The 19,781-nt window shown below is 45.3% G+C and overlaps 1 protein-coding gene across 7 annotated transcripts in view; it reads right to left on the reverse strand.

Moving 5' to 3' along the window:
* pard3ab (par-3 family cell polarity regulator alpha, b) overlaps nucleotides 1-19,781 on the reverse strand; it is a 207,466-nt gene that overhangs the window by 67,293 nt on the left and 120,392 nt on the right. For 4 of the 7 annotated variants that reach the window (XM_076744050.1, XM_076744047.1, XM_076744046.1 and 1 more), the window contains 6 exons: nucleotides 19,461-19,608; nucleotides 10,721-10,907; nucleotides 9,741-9,892; nucleotides 8,744-8,788; nucleotides 2,289-2,519; nucleotides 851-1,091 (listed from right to left, as the gene is read on the reverse strand). In XM_076744050.1, coding sequence (XP_076600165.1) covers nucleotides 851-1,091; nucleotides 2,289-2,519; nucleotides 8,744-8,788; nucleotides 9,741-9,892; nucleotides 10,721-10,907; nucleotides 19,461-19,608 — 1,004 coding nt within the window. The remainder of the gene's footprint in view (nucleotides 1-850; nucleotides 1,092-2,288; nucleotides 2,520-8,743; nucleotides 8,789-9,740; nucleotides 9,893-10,720; nucleotides 10,908-19,460; nucleotides 19,609-19,781) is intronic. The other 3 variants (XM_076744048.1, XM_076744045.1, XM_076744051.1) reach the window with 1 other exon arrangement.

The raw sequence follows: 19,781 nt of genomic DNA on the forward strand, positions 1-19,781 counted from the left end.
CCTTCCATATTTTATTTCTCTCCCTCTACGTCTCTGAAGACCTCATTACCGTCCTCTCTCAGACAAGAGTCACTGTTTTCCCTTCCCTGTCATCGCCACTTTGGCTAATATGATATACAGCTGTATTACAGGTCGAGCCCAGAGGCTTTCCAGCCAATCAGACGGAGGGAGGGCAGACCAAACGACTGGGACAGCGATGGTAATGGGGGGATGGAGGAGGGGGGAGGAAATGCAAAGACTATAATGTTGGAGTCTGCAGAGAAAGAAATAATAAGAGGATCATAAACCACAAAGGTCACGTTGTCTGAGAGGCTCATTAGAGGTCCCTCGCACTCTTTAGTGTTGTGGCTCCACAGTTTGGGCCACTCCTGTTCATTTATCTCACTTACAGAACACATAACAGAGCTCATTCAGGTACATTTCAGGCCATTTAAGCGTTCCGTAAATAAGGATGCATCAGCAGATACTGACACTGTACACTGACCTCAGCCTTCATGTTATCTCTGAGTCATGTATGTATCTAGTTTAGGGAGGTTTTGTACTAAAACTGAGTGAAGAGTAACAGTAAAAGTACTAAATGGAAATCTCTCTGCTACTCAACGTACTCACAACACAGGATAAGCTCGGAGCACACTTCTTACGCAGTGTTCTTACACAGCTGTTGGTAGATTGTGTATTAACGTCCCACAACAGCGAGGAAAAGTCTTGGTGCAGAAAGAGAACGAGGAACTGCCTTTGAGCAGGACACACAGACCTGCTGCAAGCTCTGCTGCTGAGACTGTTGTAACCAAAATGGTGTAAATTCAAAATGGCTGAATTATCACGTGATTCTTATTTTTCCCAGCTGTACCTGAACATGTCCCCGAGTCCTTTCAGCATGCCCTTCTTGGCTTTTCCTTTGTCTTTCTCCTTCCCTCCGTCCTGCTTCTTCTTCTCCTTCCCTCCCTTGTCTTTGTCTTTCTTCTTCTCCTCTTTGGTGCGATTCGTGCCGTTGACCAGGGGTTTCTCGGAGCTGGACAGCGGAGTCTGGTCGGCCACCGTGGACACGGAGTCTCTCCCTGATCGTGAACTCTCCTCCGTGTCCTCCTCCACTGCGGGGGGGATATAGAAGGAGATGGACAGAGAAGGAAACGGGGGGAGAAGGGAGAGCATCGTCTTTTTAACCAATGAACAGGTATTTTTAAGTAACACATACGGCTCAGCCTTAATAAGCCTAATAAATGAAAATTTGGAAGTCTCATAAATGTGCAATTCTGTCTTCTATGCGCCAAAAGGAGTCTAATATAATTTAATTACAGCACAAGTGATTGAACGGCTCTGTGCTACAGTGAAATGGTAATCATTAGAGACCATTAGACAGACTAATAAAAGAATGAAAAGCAATACATTAATGGCTCTTTGATGGTGCTGTGACATGTTACTCTAACATGAGATCAACTCCAGATGGAAAACATCAGATTATTTCGGCTGGAAAGTGGATATAAAGGACGACACAAGCAAACTCTTAAAATGTCTTCTTTTGTGGTATGAAAGTTTAAAGATGCCAGCAGCTGCTGTCTCATTTCCAATGCTTATTTAATGATCTGAGGACATGACATTCAAAAAGGAGATACCACCTGAGTTTGAGACATTTGTCCAAATAAAAAGGGAGAGAAATCAGGAATGAGACAGTATTATGTGGGCATTTCGTCATCTCATCACTTGAATTCATGGGTGTTCGTGTTGCTCTTGGAGATTGTAAAATGATTATTCTAAAAAGACTTTCCCTTCGTGTTCATTCACATTTACAACTGATCTTTTAACTGATCAGATCAGTGTCTTTGAATATATTGTTGGATGGCACTCATCCTCTTTAAGGCCTCATGTTGTCACCGTGATGATGCAGCAGTTACATCCCGACACAGCGATGTGCCATTGCCACAAGCGCTGATAAAACCAGCTGCAGGAGGCTGAGCGTTAGTCAGAGCGCTGTCACTCCCATGCATGAGTATGGAAGCCACATCCAGCGTTTAGTGGCTGACACATCAAACGCTTCAAGGTCAATCCTTGTTATTAATCATTGCTGCGTTAGTGTAATTCAGCGCCATCTCAGTAACACATAATGCAATGCCACTGAAGTCATCATTGTACTGATTTCACATATCGGATCATGTTCCAGAAGCTCTTTGGACGCTGACAGGACTGCTGATGGACACGGTACTTCAGCCATTTTGGGATCAAACCTGTAATTTTCCAAAAACAGGAGAGTCTCGTTAACTGTGGGCCGACACACAAACAGGATATCTTACATGTCTCCATGCCCTCATCGTCTTCTTCCGTTGCAGCCGGTCGGTCGTAGGATTTGTCGATGGCTGCTCTGAAGCTCTCGTTGCAGCCCCGCCCCCTGATTATACGGGGGCGTGGCCTGTGGAAGGGGAGGTCCCCGTTGAGGGTTACCTCTGCAACGGCTGTCTGGAGGCTCTCGAGAGAGCTGGACTTCTTTAAGCCCAGTGACGGTCCAATGTCCTTTGTGGAGGAGCCTGATGGGAGGATACAGAGGTATGTACTGTAGGAAACGAATGAGCGATCTGACCTAACCTGCTACGTCTACAACGGTGGCCCTCTCAAAGCCCACATAAAGACCTGATAACAGTAATATCAGCTGACAGGCTCCCAGGTTGGTCTCATTAGCTTCAAACAGCAGTCCCATAATTCCTCCCTGGGATGGAGCAAAAGTAAGTGCAGCAGTAGTTCAGCAGCTGCATCTGTAAACTGTCTCAACAAGGCAGCGTCTCACTGATTCAGGGACATGGATGAAAAAAGAAAAGGAAGTATGCACCACTATGACCAAAGTTTTGAGCAAATACTAACTTTCCTGTTCTATTCTACTACTGTTATTACAAAAAGGACGAGAAATCCACCAATCAAGACTCACTTTCATCCAGGTTTTATTCTATTTGTCCTAACCTTAAAAGCTTTTCCCCACCAAATCCTCAAGTACAGTAATCAATAACAAAATCTGTCCAGAATCAATACGTACACATTGACCTTGGCTGTGATTGAAGCTGTGTTAAAACGTTGAAGGATGAGGGATGATGTCCGGTGAGAGCAGCAGCTTTATGATGAGAGTTCTGTTACAGTGTGACTTCACCGGATGATTAAAGAGGATGCATTCAGAGCAGGAGAGACCGTGATGTGACACATATTTCACAACAATCCTCTTCTTGCCAATTCCAAATGACCAACAACTAAATCTGTCCAAGTATGACCTCAGAGTCTCCACTATTGAGCAAGTTCTTTTTTTTTTGTGGTGGATTCTGGGATTTGCTCCAGCTGACCTCGCCCTGACGCTCAAGGTGAACGTCTGCTGAAAATGTCATTAGCACACACAGTAAGTGTGATGGCAACAATGCAGAAGCTGGAAAATAAACCACAACTGCGTTCCCTGCCCTCCTGTTTGATCACTTTTTATTCCCCTCATCTGTGCTGCTTGCACACCATTTAAGTGATGCTGCAGAGGATGAAGAGGACTCAGAAAAGCTTATTTCATGCTTTAATTATGTGCACAGGTATGTCAAAAGTAGACTGCAGGCATAAAAATAGTAATATGGCAAAAATGAGACATAGCAGATGTCAGACTAGCTTCCGACTCCTGCAGCTCGTGAACATTAAACCATTATAATACAGCAGCTCTGGATCAGTGACACACTCACCCTTCCTCGGCAACAAAACACCTGGTCTACCTGAACATGCCACGCGCCTCAGAGGACCAATCAGCAGCTCTGACAACAACATGCCATATTCAAACCTGGATACTGTTTGTTTCACCGTGAAGAGAGCTGATTGATTGTGTGTGTTGGTGTGAGAGTGTGTTCGTGTGTGTGTGTAATTCCTGACTGACTGCAAATTTCATTACAAGACGCGACTCTGAATGAAAATAACCATCAGCAAAGTAGGAGAAACATGACAGTTTAATTAAACTAAGACTATTTGTACAGTGGCGCGGGCATAATTTTGTTCCCATATGGCACCGACACAAGCTGAGAATGTGTACGGAGGCAAATAAATGTAAGAAGATAAGGTGAGGAGGTACGGAGGTAAATGGAGGAGTCCTAATCCCCTGGGTGGTGTCACTTCAGAGCTACTGTAGCAGAAGGCTGCAAAATACACCAGGACTGACAGATTAACATGTGGCGCCATGAGGGACGAGACTAAATGAAGGAAAAAGAGGTGAAGAAGGAGGGAGGGAGGGAGGGAGGGAGGAGGTGAACAACACAAAGTTTGGAGTGAAAGAAGGGGTGAGGAAAGAAGGAGGAGACAAAGAAAGGAAATAACTGAGGAGAGGTGAAACTAGCACCCCAGCTGTGCATCAATCCACCGCTGAAAATAGTCCCCAACAAAAACACTGAGTCACTCCTGCTCACAGCTGCAGGTTCCAGCTGTTTTAGGACGTGAGGGCGCCTTTTTTAAAAACATATTTCTGCCCCTCGTTTTAAAGATTTGTGTCTTTAAAGCCATTTCGCCAATATTTACCGTGCCTGCTCTTTTTTCTGGTTTTAATTCTTATTCTAAGCATGGTGCCCTTGGCTTTCTGGAAACAGTAAAATCTTCATACAGTCAATTAGAGCAAAATATATTGAAATTTATTCAAATGACCTGCCAGGACTGTAGCATCCATTCAAAAAGCAAGTCTGGAAACAAGCTCCAAAAATGTGCCAAGCCTGTTGTTTACGGCGCGACTGACCGAAAAACAGAACACAGACAGAGCGAGTGGAACATAAAAATGGAAAATTGAATACATGCAGAGTGAACGAGCTAGTGGGTTGGCGGCCTCCCATTCATCCTCATCAGCCTGTCCCGTCCCCTTAACGTCTCGCTGAGAGCCGAGCTGATAGGCTTTTCATGCTGCACTCCCACTTTATTTAAAGGCTTTGTCCATTCACTGCAGTCACACTTCAGCAGCGGTCTTAAAAAAAGGATAATGCACACTGTGTTGGAGATCTGACAAATGGCGTTTAGACACAAGCATGAGAACTTTTTTTCCAAATAACCTGGTGATGAGGTTCAGTCTGCTCAGTCAGGCTACAGAGAGTTTACTCTGGAACAAAAGGAAAACAGTGCGCTCATCTTTTTGCGTTTCCTTTTCGAGGTAAAACATGCTGAAATGCAAATAATTCAGGTCTGGCAACGCAGCTCGCAAACTGTATCTGACAGAAATTTAAAAAGACGGCTGAATGGATTATTTCAAACCTGGCAACCAGTCAGTCAGCTCTGAATAATCTGTGTCAGTGTGTTTGCACAGAGTGACACTCATCTGCTGATAAACATGATCCTACCAAGCTAAGCAGTGACAGGCTTACAATAACAAATACAGAGCCGTCATGTAGCAGCTGGAACAGGGAGAGGTCAGATTGGTGCTGAAACCTAACAGCAGGGTTATTGATTCAGTCTGCACAAAGGAAATCATTCGATTCCACTGCCTCCGCCATCTCTGCACCTTTCACAGACCATGAGGAAGCATGCTAACTGAAGCTAGCTGCCCAAAATCAGACATGATTCTGCACAGCAACGCTCCAACATTCAACTGTCGGGACAAGAAGACCAGTATGTTTTTGACTGGAGGGACACTGTAACACGCCAGGTTACCTAGTTTTTATTTAAGTCGCCGTATTGATCAAGGCTGGATCAGTACTTGTGAAAGAGGTGGTCTAAAACTAGAAATCATGAGGTATCAAGAAAGTCTGCATGAAGTTCTGGACATTTCCAACAGTTCTGCATTGTCCTTCATCACTGAAGTGCCCTTGTCCAACATGTGGCACCGGCTTGTGTCAATAAACCTCTCGGCCAATCACAGCTTAAGAGACGAGGGCGACGATATCTGGTCTCTCAGAGCTGTCACAGTCTTTGGTTGTGTTTTGGCTTTGGTAAACGGACCATGGATCATTTGTACTTAGTGGAGAGTGGAGGTTTTTATAGCTGGTAAAGTGACACCAGGGGCCCACAGAGTGAAAATAAACCCGGGACGCTTAAAAAAAAACAGGGTGAAATCTATTAACTGACAACATTATGGAAAACGTATGGTTATTAGGTTCCAAAGTGGTAAAAAATGCCTCCTTTTCTGATAATACTTACAATCAATCACTGTCTGCATCCTAAACATCTGCCAGCAGACAGAGATAATGACAGGATTTCAAGGCAACACGATTACCGTCAGTCGTCACATCACACAGCGACGATAAAACTAGTTTCCTCTTAAGTCCCAGATGAAAGAGATGATATACATCACGACCTGTTTAACGACCACACACCTGTCCAGTCATCAGTTTCAGCCACATCACCTCTCCACCAATCATCAATGAGACAAAACAAAACTCAGTCAACTAATCACACCATCATCATCTGAATGCCTTTGGGTTTTTCATTGTTATTTGGACAAAATAGGCAATTGAAAGACAACACGTCGGCCTCTGGTTGCTCGCAATGAACACTGCTCCTTTTTTCTAGACATCGATCGATCAGAAAATTAATCAGTGCTGTAGCAGCCCTGCTGTTCACACATGCCCGTTTAAAATTAAAATATCGAGCTTGAAGATTGTCCGCGCCAGAGAACGACAGCGCTGGAAACTTTTCCACCTTCTTGTAACAATGTTTGTGTTTTCCTCCGTGTGTTCGTGCAAACCCTGTCGATCTTCTCTCAGAAGCACAAGTGGAAGCGGCGTGACGTGATGAAGCACGCGAAGTGTCTGACGCTTCATCACGTCACGCCATCGCCGTCATAACCGAGCAGCTTTAATCAGACCTGAACTGCAGAGGTGGAACATCAGAACACGCTCACATGAAGCATTTGTGCAGCCTTCATGGTGGTTATTCTGGACGGCTCTGACTAACTCTTTATGAGGACCTGCTGCATTTTAAGATCCTCAGACAAGTTGTTAACTTTTCCTAGTTGTTGCCACATTATGCAACAGTACCGCTGACTCATCTGTCGCCACCTGTTTGACAGATACACCTTAAATGCAACAATCTCATCTGTGCCGACTCACTGCATCATGACAGGAAGTTGGAAACAATTTCGTCTCCATCTCATGGTTGCCCACACACTTTTAAAAGGTTTCAACAAAAGTCTTAAAAGACTTCTCAAAGTATCCGTTTGCGCTTTTCCACAAGACCTCCTCCGATCCTCTTTTCACACTTTCCTCTGAGTTCTGCCTTCACACTTTATTTCTGAGTGAGAGTACACAGCTATACCTGCAAGTGTCATTCAGCCGCACCAAGACGGCGTTCTCCTCACGCTCTAAACTTCTCATCTCTCACTTTCTCCCTCGCCACACGTCAGCGGGATCTGTCCTTTTGTCCAAGTCGCTGATATCAGAGACAGGCCTTCTATTCAGTGGAGGCGACAGCGAAAATACACAAGACATGACAATGACGGATGGCTCGCTGTCAGCCAGCTGCCTTAACCAAGGACAGAGTGCTGCTTCTGCTCTGCCTCTGCTCACACACACGCACACACACGCACACACACTCACAAAACAATTAGTGCTACAGCCGCATCTGAGGCAAACGGAGGAAAATCAAATCTGTAGTCACCCGACTGCTTCCACAGCCATGTTCAGCGACGACCTCAAGCTGCGCGAGTCTTCACTCTGCACGCTGACAAATTTGTCTTGTCAAGAGCGACCAAAACACCAAACACAGGGAACGCCACACAAATGCATAAAGAGCAGAGCGGCGGACAAACTCTCCCGAACGCAACCTGCGAGTTTAGCCACTGAACTTCTATTTAAAGATCAATAAGTGCGATTTCATGTCTGTCGCCGCTGTTCCTGTACGATCTGGGTCCTGTACCTGCTACGAATCGATCGTTCTGAAAGGCCACGGAGACAGGCTGCAGTTCATTTATAACTCTCAGCGTGAAAACCTTCTAATTCTGGCTCACCTGTGGAGCTGCGAGTGCTTTCCAAAGCTCTGTAGTGTGTCATCAAACAAATATCTTACAATGCAAAGAGTGAATGAAGAAAACATGGCCTGCAAAGGTCGAGCTGAGATGATGTGAGGGACCTGCGACAGAGAGGTATGAGTCGGCGTTGACCAAGTGAACACGGTTAAAGTTTTGTTTCTGACATCCATGTGCAGATGAAAGCATGTGATTGGATGATTAGCTAGAAAGAAGCTGAAGGTAAAGAATTAACACGGGAACATCTGCATATTCTCAAACAGTCTGCAAAAAGGGGTTTATTTCTAATTTCCCCAATTTGTAAGACTGCAAGTACTTTTATCCTGATCTGCTCCTGTTTTAATGTGCTGCTGAAGCCATTTGCTGTTAATGCAAACTCAGCTTTCCTCATGTTTACCAGTTGTCTTTGTAAAATCAGCATAATGTTTATTTCCACAGCGTTAAAGCAACATATTCTTCCAGTCTGCTCCACAGAGCTTCTCTCTGTGACACTAACTACCATTCTAACGCATTAATTAATGAATCCAGTTGATGCTACTTTGTCTTCCTTTATTATTAAAGTTACTATCAATAAGACTCAAAACAAACACTTCCTGTCATGTTCCCCTTTTCCTAGCATGCCTTTAATTTGAAACATCTGCAGGAAGTGTTGCAATTTATTGATAGCAGCTTAAAATTGCCTAAAAAGTCAAACACCACTGATACCCCTCAGTCCCAGGCCGTAGTGATGCACCTTGAGAAGAAAAAGGATGGTGATGGTGGCGAAGGTGACTTTTCCATTCTACCTTTCAGTGCACCGGTCCTTACCTGTGCTGATCTCAGGACGAGGGGTGAGGTTAATCTCGTCGGCTACTGTTAAAGGAAGGGGGAGGAAAGAGGGGAGGGGTACAAACATTTGGGGTTCAGTTAGTGCTCATGACATTCCACATGCAACATTCAGGTAGCGCCGCAAACATCACAAACTGCCTCATCTCAATTAGGATCGGACGCCATGCGAGACAAGGAGGTGGAGGGGGGAGAAATGAAAAGGGTTTGAGGATAGCAATCAGACTTGTTGTGATATCAACACGGCACAGAGCGGCAATCTGGTCGGGAAGATTAGATATGATTATAGAGAGAGCGAGCAGAGAGACTGTTGCAGCCAAAGCAATCAGCGACTGTTCGAAGCCATTTCAAGGTGAATCAACACAGTGAAGTTCTTGACTTTGGCGAGAGATGCAGAGTCTGTTTTCATACAAAGAGGAGAGGAGGTGGAATGCATTTCAATGGAAGGAACATGTCTGAAACACGGGGGGCGTGCAGGGATGTGTATTCAAGGTTACATGACGTCTGATTTTCTTAAGGGTTTACAGAGTCTGAAGAGGCTGAGGAGTTCATCTACAGAGAAGCCTTAAATGCTTGATTTCCTTCATGCAGTTAACCAACTCATCTCGTATTTGTTCAGTTTGTTGGGGGAAGAAAAGGGAATTTTACCGCTCAGCTCAGAAGTGTCGTGGTGGGTTTACGACATGTGCATCCCCCCGCAAAGACATTGCAGTGGGAATATTTCCATTTTCACGACTTACGAGCATTCACATCACAACCTCAAGGTGCTTGTACTGAATACTGCACATGGACAGTACAGCACCATATTTAATACATCTGTGATGTGAAGTACCTTGAACGATGGGCTGCGGCTGATGCAAGGCGTCCATGTTTGTTCATTGAGGCACTTCAGTCTTATTTATCTGACATTTTCTATCTCTCTGAAACTGAATAAACGTCCCACATTACGGGAAGACCGCCGAGGTTTTGAAAGCTGTACCTAGATCCATGCTCTTGGACTTGCGTGTCTTGATGATCTCGAGCTGGGCAGCGTCTCCAAACTGCTTGGTGCGTTTTTCCGACATGCTCTGGCGTCCGAAGCCTTCCCGCTGGAAAGCGGCGTCTGGATTATTTTCATCTGGACTCAGGGAGCTGGATGGAGGGTTGAAGATAAGATAAGACAGAGTTTATTGATCCCTCACAGGGAGAACTGTGTCACAGCACTGAAAGGAAGAGCAATATATAAAGTATTGACCTAAGATTTCTAACATCTTCTATAAAACATCTGAAGACTAATAAAAGTACTGGAGATACAACAAGGGAGAGAAAGACAAGACAAAAAAGTCACCAAAGTGGCAAAGACAGAGCTGAAAGAGGAACAAACGTTAAAGAGGTTCAAAGAAGTTCAAAGAACGTCTCATCTTTGAACTCAAAGAAGGAAAAACGGTGAACAGGAGATGGAGGGAACTCTGGGAAAGAATTAATGAGGAAAAAGTGAAAAAATAACAAGGGGTTGGGAAATGAGAGGAAGAACAAGGGTGGAGATGGGAAGAGAGCGTGTGGGAGACAAATGAGAGGGTTAAGAGAATGAAAGGCTGAAAGATAGGAGAAAGTAAAGGAGAGGGTAAGGATGGCAGAGAAATATGAGGCGGTGAAAGAAAAAACAGTGACACCAACAGGAGTAAAAAGAACAAAAAAAAAAAAGTATCAGAGGAAAAGGCAAAGCATTGTGGGACAGAGAAGAAACCAGAGGAGAAACCAGAGGAAGAAAAGGAAGAAATTATGAAATCAGAAAGAGATTGTGGAAAGAGAAAGAGAGATGAGAAATGACTGTCAGACCCGAAGCGAAAACAGACGGATGTGCTCATCTTCCTCAGTGAGGAGAGAACATGGGAGACACCGACCACCTCCTCCTTCAGCAGCATCCAGCGATGGTGTAAACGGAGGTCAATAAGAGAGAAAGGTGAAACTTTGGCTCACTTGTCATTCTGATTGGGCAGCTCTTTGGCCCACGGCGGCGTCACGGCGGCGGGGAAGGTCACGTCGTCGTGGGAGCTGGACGACGACTGGTCAGAGAGGTGGGGCGGGAGGAGGGGCGGCCGGTCGTCCTCGATGATCACGGTGTCGTCCTGCGGCATGTTGACGGTCGGTGAGAGCTGATAGTTTCCTGGAGGAGACAGAACATTATTTTAATTCCTCTGATCTTTTCATTCATTCATAGACACTGTGTCCACAACGGAGGCTCAGGAGCACATTTTGGGAAATACACTGAAATGAAGGGAGCCAGGTGAGAGCATGGACGCCTCTCATGTCCGTGCGTTCAGCTCAGAGCTGGAGCTCAGGGAAGCGGCGAGCCGGGCTCTTTCCATGGCTCAGCTTGTGATTTTCGAGGGAGTTACATCACAGTGGAACTATTTCTTGATGAGAAACTGTTAATCCATCTGCCCAGCACTTCTGTGTTCTGGTTGCCTGACGACTTGATGGTGATGCCAGGACTCTGCAAGTCGCTGCTTCTGGCTGCTGTTTGCCAAGAAACAGGACATCACTGAACTGCCTGTACGACCAGAGCCGCGTTCTACCGTTCTGTCTGAGGACGGGTTAAATAAATGACATCAAACATGCTAATCAGTACTCTGCAGGTGTTGGTAGGTGTATTTTCAAATGCTGGACATCTGTTTCTACTTCCAGTCTTTATGCTAAGCTAAGCTAATCACCTCCTTAACCCAGCTCCATCCTTAAAGGTCCAGCGTGTCGGGTTTAGTGGCATCTAGAGGTGAGGTTGCACATTGCAACCACCTCAACATCCTTCACCTGAACCTCCTCTTCTGAGCGTGTACGTGGCCAGGAAAAGCAGGAAAGAACCAGTGTTTGGTTTGTCCCTTCTGGGCTACTGTAGAAACATGGCGGAGCAAAAAGGTGGTCTCATTCTCAGGTAACAAAAACACAAAGATTCCTATCCACAGAAATGAGAGCGATGTCACATAATCTCACTCTACGTCTCAAACTGTCGAGCTGCGTGTCAAAACATCTGTTACAGAGTCGTCATTTCCAACATTTCAACAACATCCAGGAGGAAAATTTCCACATATCGTCTTGATTTAAATGAAAAATATGGATACCAATGATGAATCTCTCCACGGCTGCTGATCGCTCTGCACAATGACCACAATTACTGTCAAATAACGAGCATATGCATAAATTATGAGTCATTTACAGATTGAACAGTTTTGTCAGCACCAGTCACACCAACACTGCTTTCTGCTAATTGAGAGCAGCGCTAATGTGATTACAAATAACATTTATTTCCATTTGGAGGACATGTGACATCTACCTCACCTATGAGTGCTGTGACGTCTCGGCAGTGACTGATGATCAAACCTTCAGGATTTATTTGAAAGGAGGGAAAAGAACGAATAACACTTCTCTCAGCTCCGAGCAGAATAATGGAAAATTAATATCGTCTACAAAGAAAAAAGCAACACTTGTAAGAGCTCAGAAAAAGCTGGACAGTTACTTCCTTTACTCTCTGCAGAACACCCTCAGGAGTGAATTTATTTGTGACAACAGGCAACTGCTGCATCAAGCGTGAGACTGCAGGAACTGTTTAATGGGCCAACTACAAGAAAACAAGTTTACGAAATGAAAAGAAAAAAATACAGGGCAACTTTTGAAAGCACAAAACATATTTGGAAGTTTAAAAGCAGAGTGAAACTGCTCCTGGCTAATCAGCTTACACCAAGTGGAGTTTGGCAGCAGGCACAATGGTTTCCTATGTCAAAACACTATGATTAATTCAAGCTGTGCCCTCGCAAATAAAGATAAAAACTTCCCTGTGCTGAGGCGAAGAAATAAAATAGTCCCCTTTCTCTGCCTGTGAAAAGCAAGGCTTAAAAAGTCCCATTGATATGCAGCACATGACTTTGTCTTTAATCTGTATTTTGAAATTGGGAGGGGGGGGGGGGCTGCATGGCATCAAAAGAAGGGCAGCTTCAATGGCTCATGAAAGCCTTGTGTACTGAGCTCAGGGAGAAGTCTGTTTGTCTTTGGAAAGCTCTGGGCTTTAAAGACGGGGACCTGGAGGTCTGAGCCAGGCCGAGGGGATCGCTGTGCTGCTGGGTGCAGCGGCCTCCAGCCAGCGTGGGTGAATGACCTGATGTAAATTAATGGGGGGGGGGGGGGGAGGGCGGGGGCTGGGTGGTGTGACTTTGTGAGTGTGTGTGCATGAGGGCAGTTTAAAAAGCCATCAGTCAAAGTTCTCTGCTCCGTTCCTTAAATAATGAGAAGCTGCACAGTGACCTGTTACTCAAATTAACCTGTTGATGCTCTTTGCACTGTCGTCACCTTTTGTCAGTAATGTGTGTTGTTTCTCTGTAAATGGTAAAATAATCTCGCTGATGGCTCGTACACTAGAAGTGCACTTTTAAAACAGCAGCGTTTTGTTTGCAAAAAGTTTGGCTGTTGTCTCATATTTATGTTTGCAGGTGCGTTGTGGTACACATTCAGAGTTTGTAACATGTGAAGGTTAATCTAACACTTTAACTCCGCCTCCCTTTGGATGTGCTCCACCTACATCAAAACAAATGGACTACTTTTGATCACCTGACCCTCGCCTCGGACTTGCAGAGATTCAGGATTTATTGCACTGCCGGACAGACAGGCGGCTTCGAAGGATGATGAGGATGAAGGGTTTGCTGCCTGGATCATTTTTACTGACAGGGATTCGTTTTGAAACCCACAGCAAAGGCTGAAAAGGGTCTAATCTGACAACACACACAGTCCACGTTCACGTTCATGCATCATTCATCGCGGTGGGGTGACAGGATAACGTCTGTGGACCCCGGTGGCGATGCTTCAATGATTAATAACCAGCTGATCAGAAAAAGTAAAGATATTCTGTTCATAAAAAGGAAGTGACCAAAGACACGTGCACGTGCATCAGATAGAGGCGTAGAAGAATGAGCGTGCACGTAAACCAGCGTTCAGCCACACACACACACTTTCAGTGTGCTGGACTGCATGTGCCACAGTGTGTGAGTGCACACCCTTAACACAGTCAGACCTTCACTGCATTAACTACAACTGTGGCAGTGGTTTCAGTGTGTGTGTGTGTGTGTGCCCGCCCCCCCGCTGCGTGTGTTTGTTATTCACTGTGAATTTGGGAGTCCGGGTGAGTCCTCTTGCACAGCATGGGCACTCCTCTCCGTCGGACCACACACACACGTTTCACACACTCCTCCGCGGACACACACACGTGCACTCACAGAGCCACTTAATCCCATTTCCCTAAGCAGTCCAATGCACGACGCTGAGAATCCCATCAATGTCACAGTTTGAATCACTGCAGTACAATCAACTGGCAGCTACTGAGTAGAAAACCAATGAATCTGTCAACTCGCTGGCCTGGTGAAAGGAGAAAAAAGCCTCTTTGTTTTAGTGCCAGCGCCCGAGGGCGGCCATCCGCCAGCAACAATGGCGCTGCCATGTGGACGGAGCGCACACCCATCACCTGAGAATCAAACCAATAAACACACATTATCTTTCCCAGTGGCTGTAATAATTTCAGCGGAACAATAGGCGGCATTTCATTCGAGTTTCTCCGGGAGAGACTGTTATTACAATTAGACGCTTTTTGTGCAAATCTGCTGAGTATTCGAGGGTGAAAGGGGGACTCGCGATGGCCAGGAGGGAAGAAGGGAGCTGAAAAGATTTTCTGGATGAAAAAGGAAGCAACAGGTGAGAATAACACGGGGTGAAAGACATGCAGAGAGGTTTTTTTTTTGGTCCTCTTTTCATTTTGTCTTGTCTCGGTCTATTTGCATAATTAGTGAGGAGGTTATTGCCAGGGGTGCCGGGCCTTGAAAGCCACTGGCCTGGAGGAATAATTAAGCCGCTCTCTTATCCCTGGCATCTTCGGAGTGCAGAAAGCCAGCAAGTGATCTAAGAGTGTGCGCGGGCCAAAACGCAAGCTGATCCGTTCTGAATGGGAATGATGTTGTCTTCTAAGAAAGCCTAATGCATGATTTATGCTTTGTGGCACCCTTTCAATGAGAAAACAGAGTTATTCCAAGCAACTGTGAAAGACCTCTCAACACACACACACACACACACACGGGCAATTTTATCTAGTCGAGGGAGGTTTGCTGAGCACGCAAAGCTCTACTTCATATTCACACACGTTCACATCTGGGAGGTGCCAAGTGCATCTACAGTCTGCTGCTGGCTCCAGAGCCGCAGCGCTGCAGCAGCCCACAGCCGGCATCTGCTTTTCCAGCCCGCTCCACAGTGTTTAAACCAGCCATGACACAACCGCTTCTGTCTGCGAATCCTTTATGTTAATGCAGGGGAAAGAACTACATGTGGCGACAAGAAATTAGCTTGTGCGTTCTGCTGCAGTAATTTCAACTGGAGGCCACACAAGTTAAAAGTTCGGACCCTTCAGCTGCTCTGGATTACAAACTGCATCATTTCGTTCGCTTTGGTCCAGTTTTAGCTGTTCTGCGCTGGTTTCCTGTGACATTCAGCATCGATTCTAAGGTTCTCCTCCCTCATGGGTCAGGACCAAGCTGCTCTGCTAACTCCCTTGTTCTCTATTTGTCTTCCAGAACTCTGACCATCTGCTGCTGGTCTGTTGGAGGTTTCCAAATCAAAGCTCTGCAGGATCTCGATTCCTGTCCAGATCAAAAAGCCCCTTGGGCCAAATTTCTGATATTGGGTCACATGAATAAAAACTGATTTGACTTGAAACACAACTTCTGACCCCAGCATTGGTCAAACCTACCAAACTGCATTTTAAAGGGCCGGTACACCAAATTACACACAAAAAAATCCCCAGTGTATTTCTGAACACAGCGGTTCAGTTTGTCACCATGAAGATCGACCTGAGACACGTCTGCATTCACCTCGATACAATGAAAGTCAATGAAACTGTATTTGTGGAGCTCAATGCACTGAAAAATAACATTTTCAAAAATTCAGCTGGAACATCTCTGGTTAATCCACAGGGACACACCGCCAACACATTCCTTTGAAAGACCTTTTAATAAGATAAGATAAGATATTGACTCCACGCCGCAGCAGCAAGAATACAAAGGAGAGTAGAAAGAAGAACAAATAGACAACAAAAAATATGCAAAATAAAATCAACTATAGAGGCCGTGTACATTATATATAAAAAGAGTGTAAAAATATTTTGAGTAAAATGTAATAAAATACTGTGTCTTTGTACTACGGCACAGTAAAAAATACACAGCACGGTAAAATTATGTAAGTAAATATATATAATATAGCAGCAGATAAGTTGCACAGGTGTTATGGATATGAGCATATGTTGACACAAAGAAGTGCTGCAAACCAAAACTAATATTTTGTGTCGTCTTCTCCCTTTTGGCTCATTTGTGTAAAATGATCCTTTAAATGCTGAAGAAAATGAAAAGTTGTGGTAACTGAACTTTAGATTGGTGAAATAAAGAAAATCATTCAAAAAACAAGACGAACTTCTCAGGCAGTTTGTCTCGAATAAAACATGAAACATTTCAGACTCTAACTCGTCACTAAATTAACTGTAATACAGATAAAAGCAGCTGAGATGAGAAATCAAGAGACGACCTGAGGACAGACGGGATTGGCAGGGACTTTATTTAACTCTCAGAATTACATTCGAGCCTGTTTCATATGAAAGTCTGTCAAACAGTAACTCACTTTATTAATCCACGGGCGAGTTCCGCCTTCATATGAGCAAATCTCTCGTAATGCGAGTCTGCGCGTCTCAATCTTGGACGGGGGAAACTCGTTTTAGAGCGAATCTGGTACAAATAATAAAAACACTCCTATAAAAGTTGACTGATGCGAGAACGGCATCAAGCAGAGTCGACCAGCTTTAACCTGGAGCCCGCTGGCCTTTATCCTTCATGTTTAGCCCACAGTGGCAAATTAAACATCGCTTCAAATAAAGCTTTAATCCCTCCCCAACCTCTCCAATCTCACTACGACACAAAACCGCACGGCCATGTTCTCAAAAATGATACGTCAAGGTCACGCCTGGAAAAATGGACCGAGTTTTATTAGCAACTTGATTCAGAAACCACACGGAGGAAGAAGATCCAAAATATTCTGCAGGACACATTGGGGTTGAAATTTCCCCTTGGGTGGTCGGGAAAAAACATTCCACTGGGCTGATTAAGTGTTTAATAAGCAGGGAAACGTCTCATGTGTCTGTGATAGTTAGTAATTACACCACGCACATCCCTCCACGGGCCAACCTCCGAGCTTTCCTGCATCTGGTGTCCCGTCCTGTTGAGGTCAGGTGAAATATTAGAAGAAACAGGCCACTCGAGCCAAACGGACGTCTTCATTTCCCTGCTTGGTGCTGCAGCAGGTGCTGGTTTCTGATGAGTCAGGAGGCACTCGGCGTTTCTTTAATCTGAGGCTGGACGTCACTGAACGCTGTGACCGCGCTCGCGTCAGGTCGTTCAAGGTGAGCGCCTCCATCTTTTGGATAATCCCTCCAGTTCTTGTTCAGCTTGATGACGGCGAGCTGTTCCACATTTTGAACAACCTTTAATTCTATGTCAGGGAAGATTGAATACCAATAATAACTTTGCATTTCAGATTTTTCTTCCCCTGTGTCGTCCTTCAGGGTCACACTGGGACTATTCTGTCCTCTCCGGCTTAAAGAGCAAACAAACATGTACCTGCTCAGCTCGTTTGTTCCCAAATGTCTTTTACTACAGATGATCACAACCCTGCACCTGGAAACTGGCTCAGCGGTGTCTCAATCAAGCTGTTTTGGCCCTGATCCAGATCAGAGTCCTTGAACCTGACATCAGACAAGCATCACTTTGGCCTAATCGAGTTACTCGTGGTACCAACGCTGATGAGCGACAGCTGATCTGACCTGCTGCCGCCACACTGGTCAGAAGGGACAGTCAGAGCCGGCTCAGAAGGAGAAGCTGCTGGCTAAATGCTCTCTGAAGGTGCTCTCCTTTGGAAACAGAGTCCTGAACTCGCTGCCCCTCACTGACCTGCAGACTGTGACTTCTTGAAGCTTCAGCACATCCAGCTTCCAGGTACTGCTGCCGCTCTGCGTGTGGATATGTGCACGCTGGCAGCACCGTGTTGATTCTCCACCGTACATGTAGAGTGATTACAGCACTTTGATCGACGCTAGCTGCTATGAAAGGCGTGCAGATACAGACGTCAGCTCATCCGCTCGCCTCAGTGACAATGATCTTGTTTGCTGTTGTCGAGCTGCTGTTATCTCCTGCGTATCTGCCGACCCTGCACGCTCATTATAAGCCCTCGCTGGCTGCTGAGCCTGGATGAATGCAGCCACTGTGGCAGCTTCCTGCAACTTCACCTATTAACACTTCTTTTGTCAATCATAACTCGCACCTTTTTTTTTTTGAGTTTACACCAACAACAGTGTCAATGTCAACCAATTTGCATGAAAAGAAAGTTCACACTTTCACTTTCATTGATGAACGAGGTGAAGTTGCTACGAGCTAATTGACAAAAAGTTGGTGTACCAACTCTTCCTGTGCTTAATGAATATACATGTTGTGTACGCTCTTTTCTGGACTGACGTGCTGAAACGCAAAGCAAACAAACCGCAGACGACAAAAGGAACAAAGCCAGTTGGGTTGTTCTGTACTTTCTTGAATTTAACACAGGCGAGCCGCGCAGCTTCACCATCTGGTGCATAGAAGGTTTTCTCTGACACTCGGCAACTTCACCGCCCGTCCATCAATCATTCAACGGCTACCCACATGCAATCCTGCACAGCCATGTGCAGAGCCCTCACACGCGCACACAAATATGCTTACTAATCTATTTCACTTAATCCCACACACACAGACACTCACTTGCAAACCAACTCAGAGCTGGTTAGAGTGACGAAATAGACATCAGCATGCAAGCTAACACACATACACGGCCACGCTTTCAGAAAACACACAACACAAACACCCACAAAGACAGAATCAATCACTGGCAGGGCGTCTGCAGCAACAAATCGCCTAGGGGCCATTTTTCCATCTCTGTCTGCCTCTCCCTGACATTTTCCGAGACATTAAAAGCCACTGAGTCTTGACAGGAACTCAGACCAGATGACACAATTAGCCCATATTCTGTGTTGACAAAGCCTGGCAGGTTAGACCATAGAATCTATCAGGAAAACACAGACGAACAGAAGGGAAATGTAAATGCTGCATTTGTATTCTAAGAGCTGCCCTTTTATTCTGTTTGTCTGCTGCGTGGTACCATTATTACTGTGTAATTGATCTCAGCATAGGAACACAGCGTGGCATAAAGATCCACCTCAGAAGGCACATAAACCTCAACCAGGGAGGAAACACTGTGATCAGCAGCAATAGGCTGTTTGCATATGATGTCACGTCACTCTTTTGTTGTGGCGCGAGCTGCAGATGGAGGGCAGGAAGTGATTTTCTGCATAGGAAGCACGATAACACACACTCAAAATGTTCTGCATCGTGTACGGTTGCTGAAATCGATTGAACCGAGAAACCACAAGGAGCTTTTATTGAGTACCAAAAGGGTGAAAAATGCGAGAATTTGACAGAAAAAAGCCAAAAAAATGTCTTGTTAACCACCTGCAGTCGGAAGGAGACGAGTCGGACAATGGTGGAAATGGCGTAACGTTAGCTACTGTTTCAAATCTACTATACAGTACAACAAGTTCTGAGAACAAATCCGTCAGTCTCACCTATTGTGCGAGGCATCATGCCTTGTCGTGGCATCAAGTTGTCATCAAGGCCCTCCAGGCCACCGTACAAGGAGTGGGAGATTCGGCGCTCGTGGTCGTCCAGAGAGGTGTTCATGGTCTGAGATCCCAGCGGACTCCCTGGTGCCTCCTGAATGAGGAAGGAGGTAAGATCAGAATCATTTTATTCAGTCAGTCTTTGTTCTTTACTGTCCTGCATCGTTTACTCTCCCTGATCAGGCTCATAAACCTTTGCAGGTTATATTCACAGAGCACAAACACGAGGCAGAAAGAGCTCCAGTCCCACTAATTCTGGAGGAAAGT

The sequence above is a fragment of the Chaetodon auriga genome, chromosome 12 (genome assembly GCF_051107435.1).
Source record: "Chaetodon auriga isolate fChaAug3 chromosome 12, fChaAug3.hap1, whole genome shotgun sequence".
Classification (NCBI taxonomy): Eukaryota; Metazoa; Chordata; class Actinopteri; order Chaetodontiformes; family Chaetodontidae; genus Chaetodon; species Chaetodon auriga.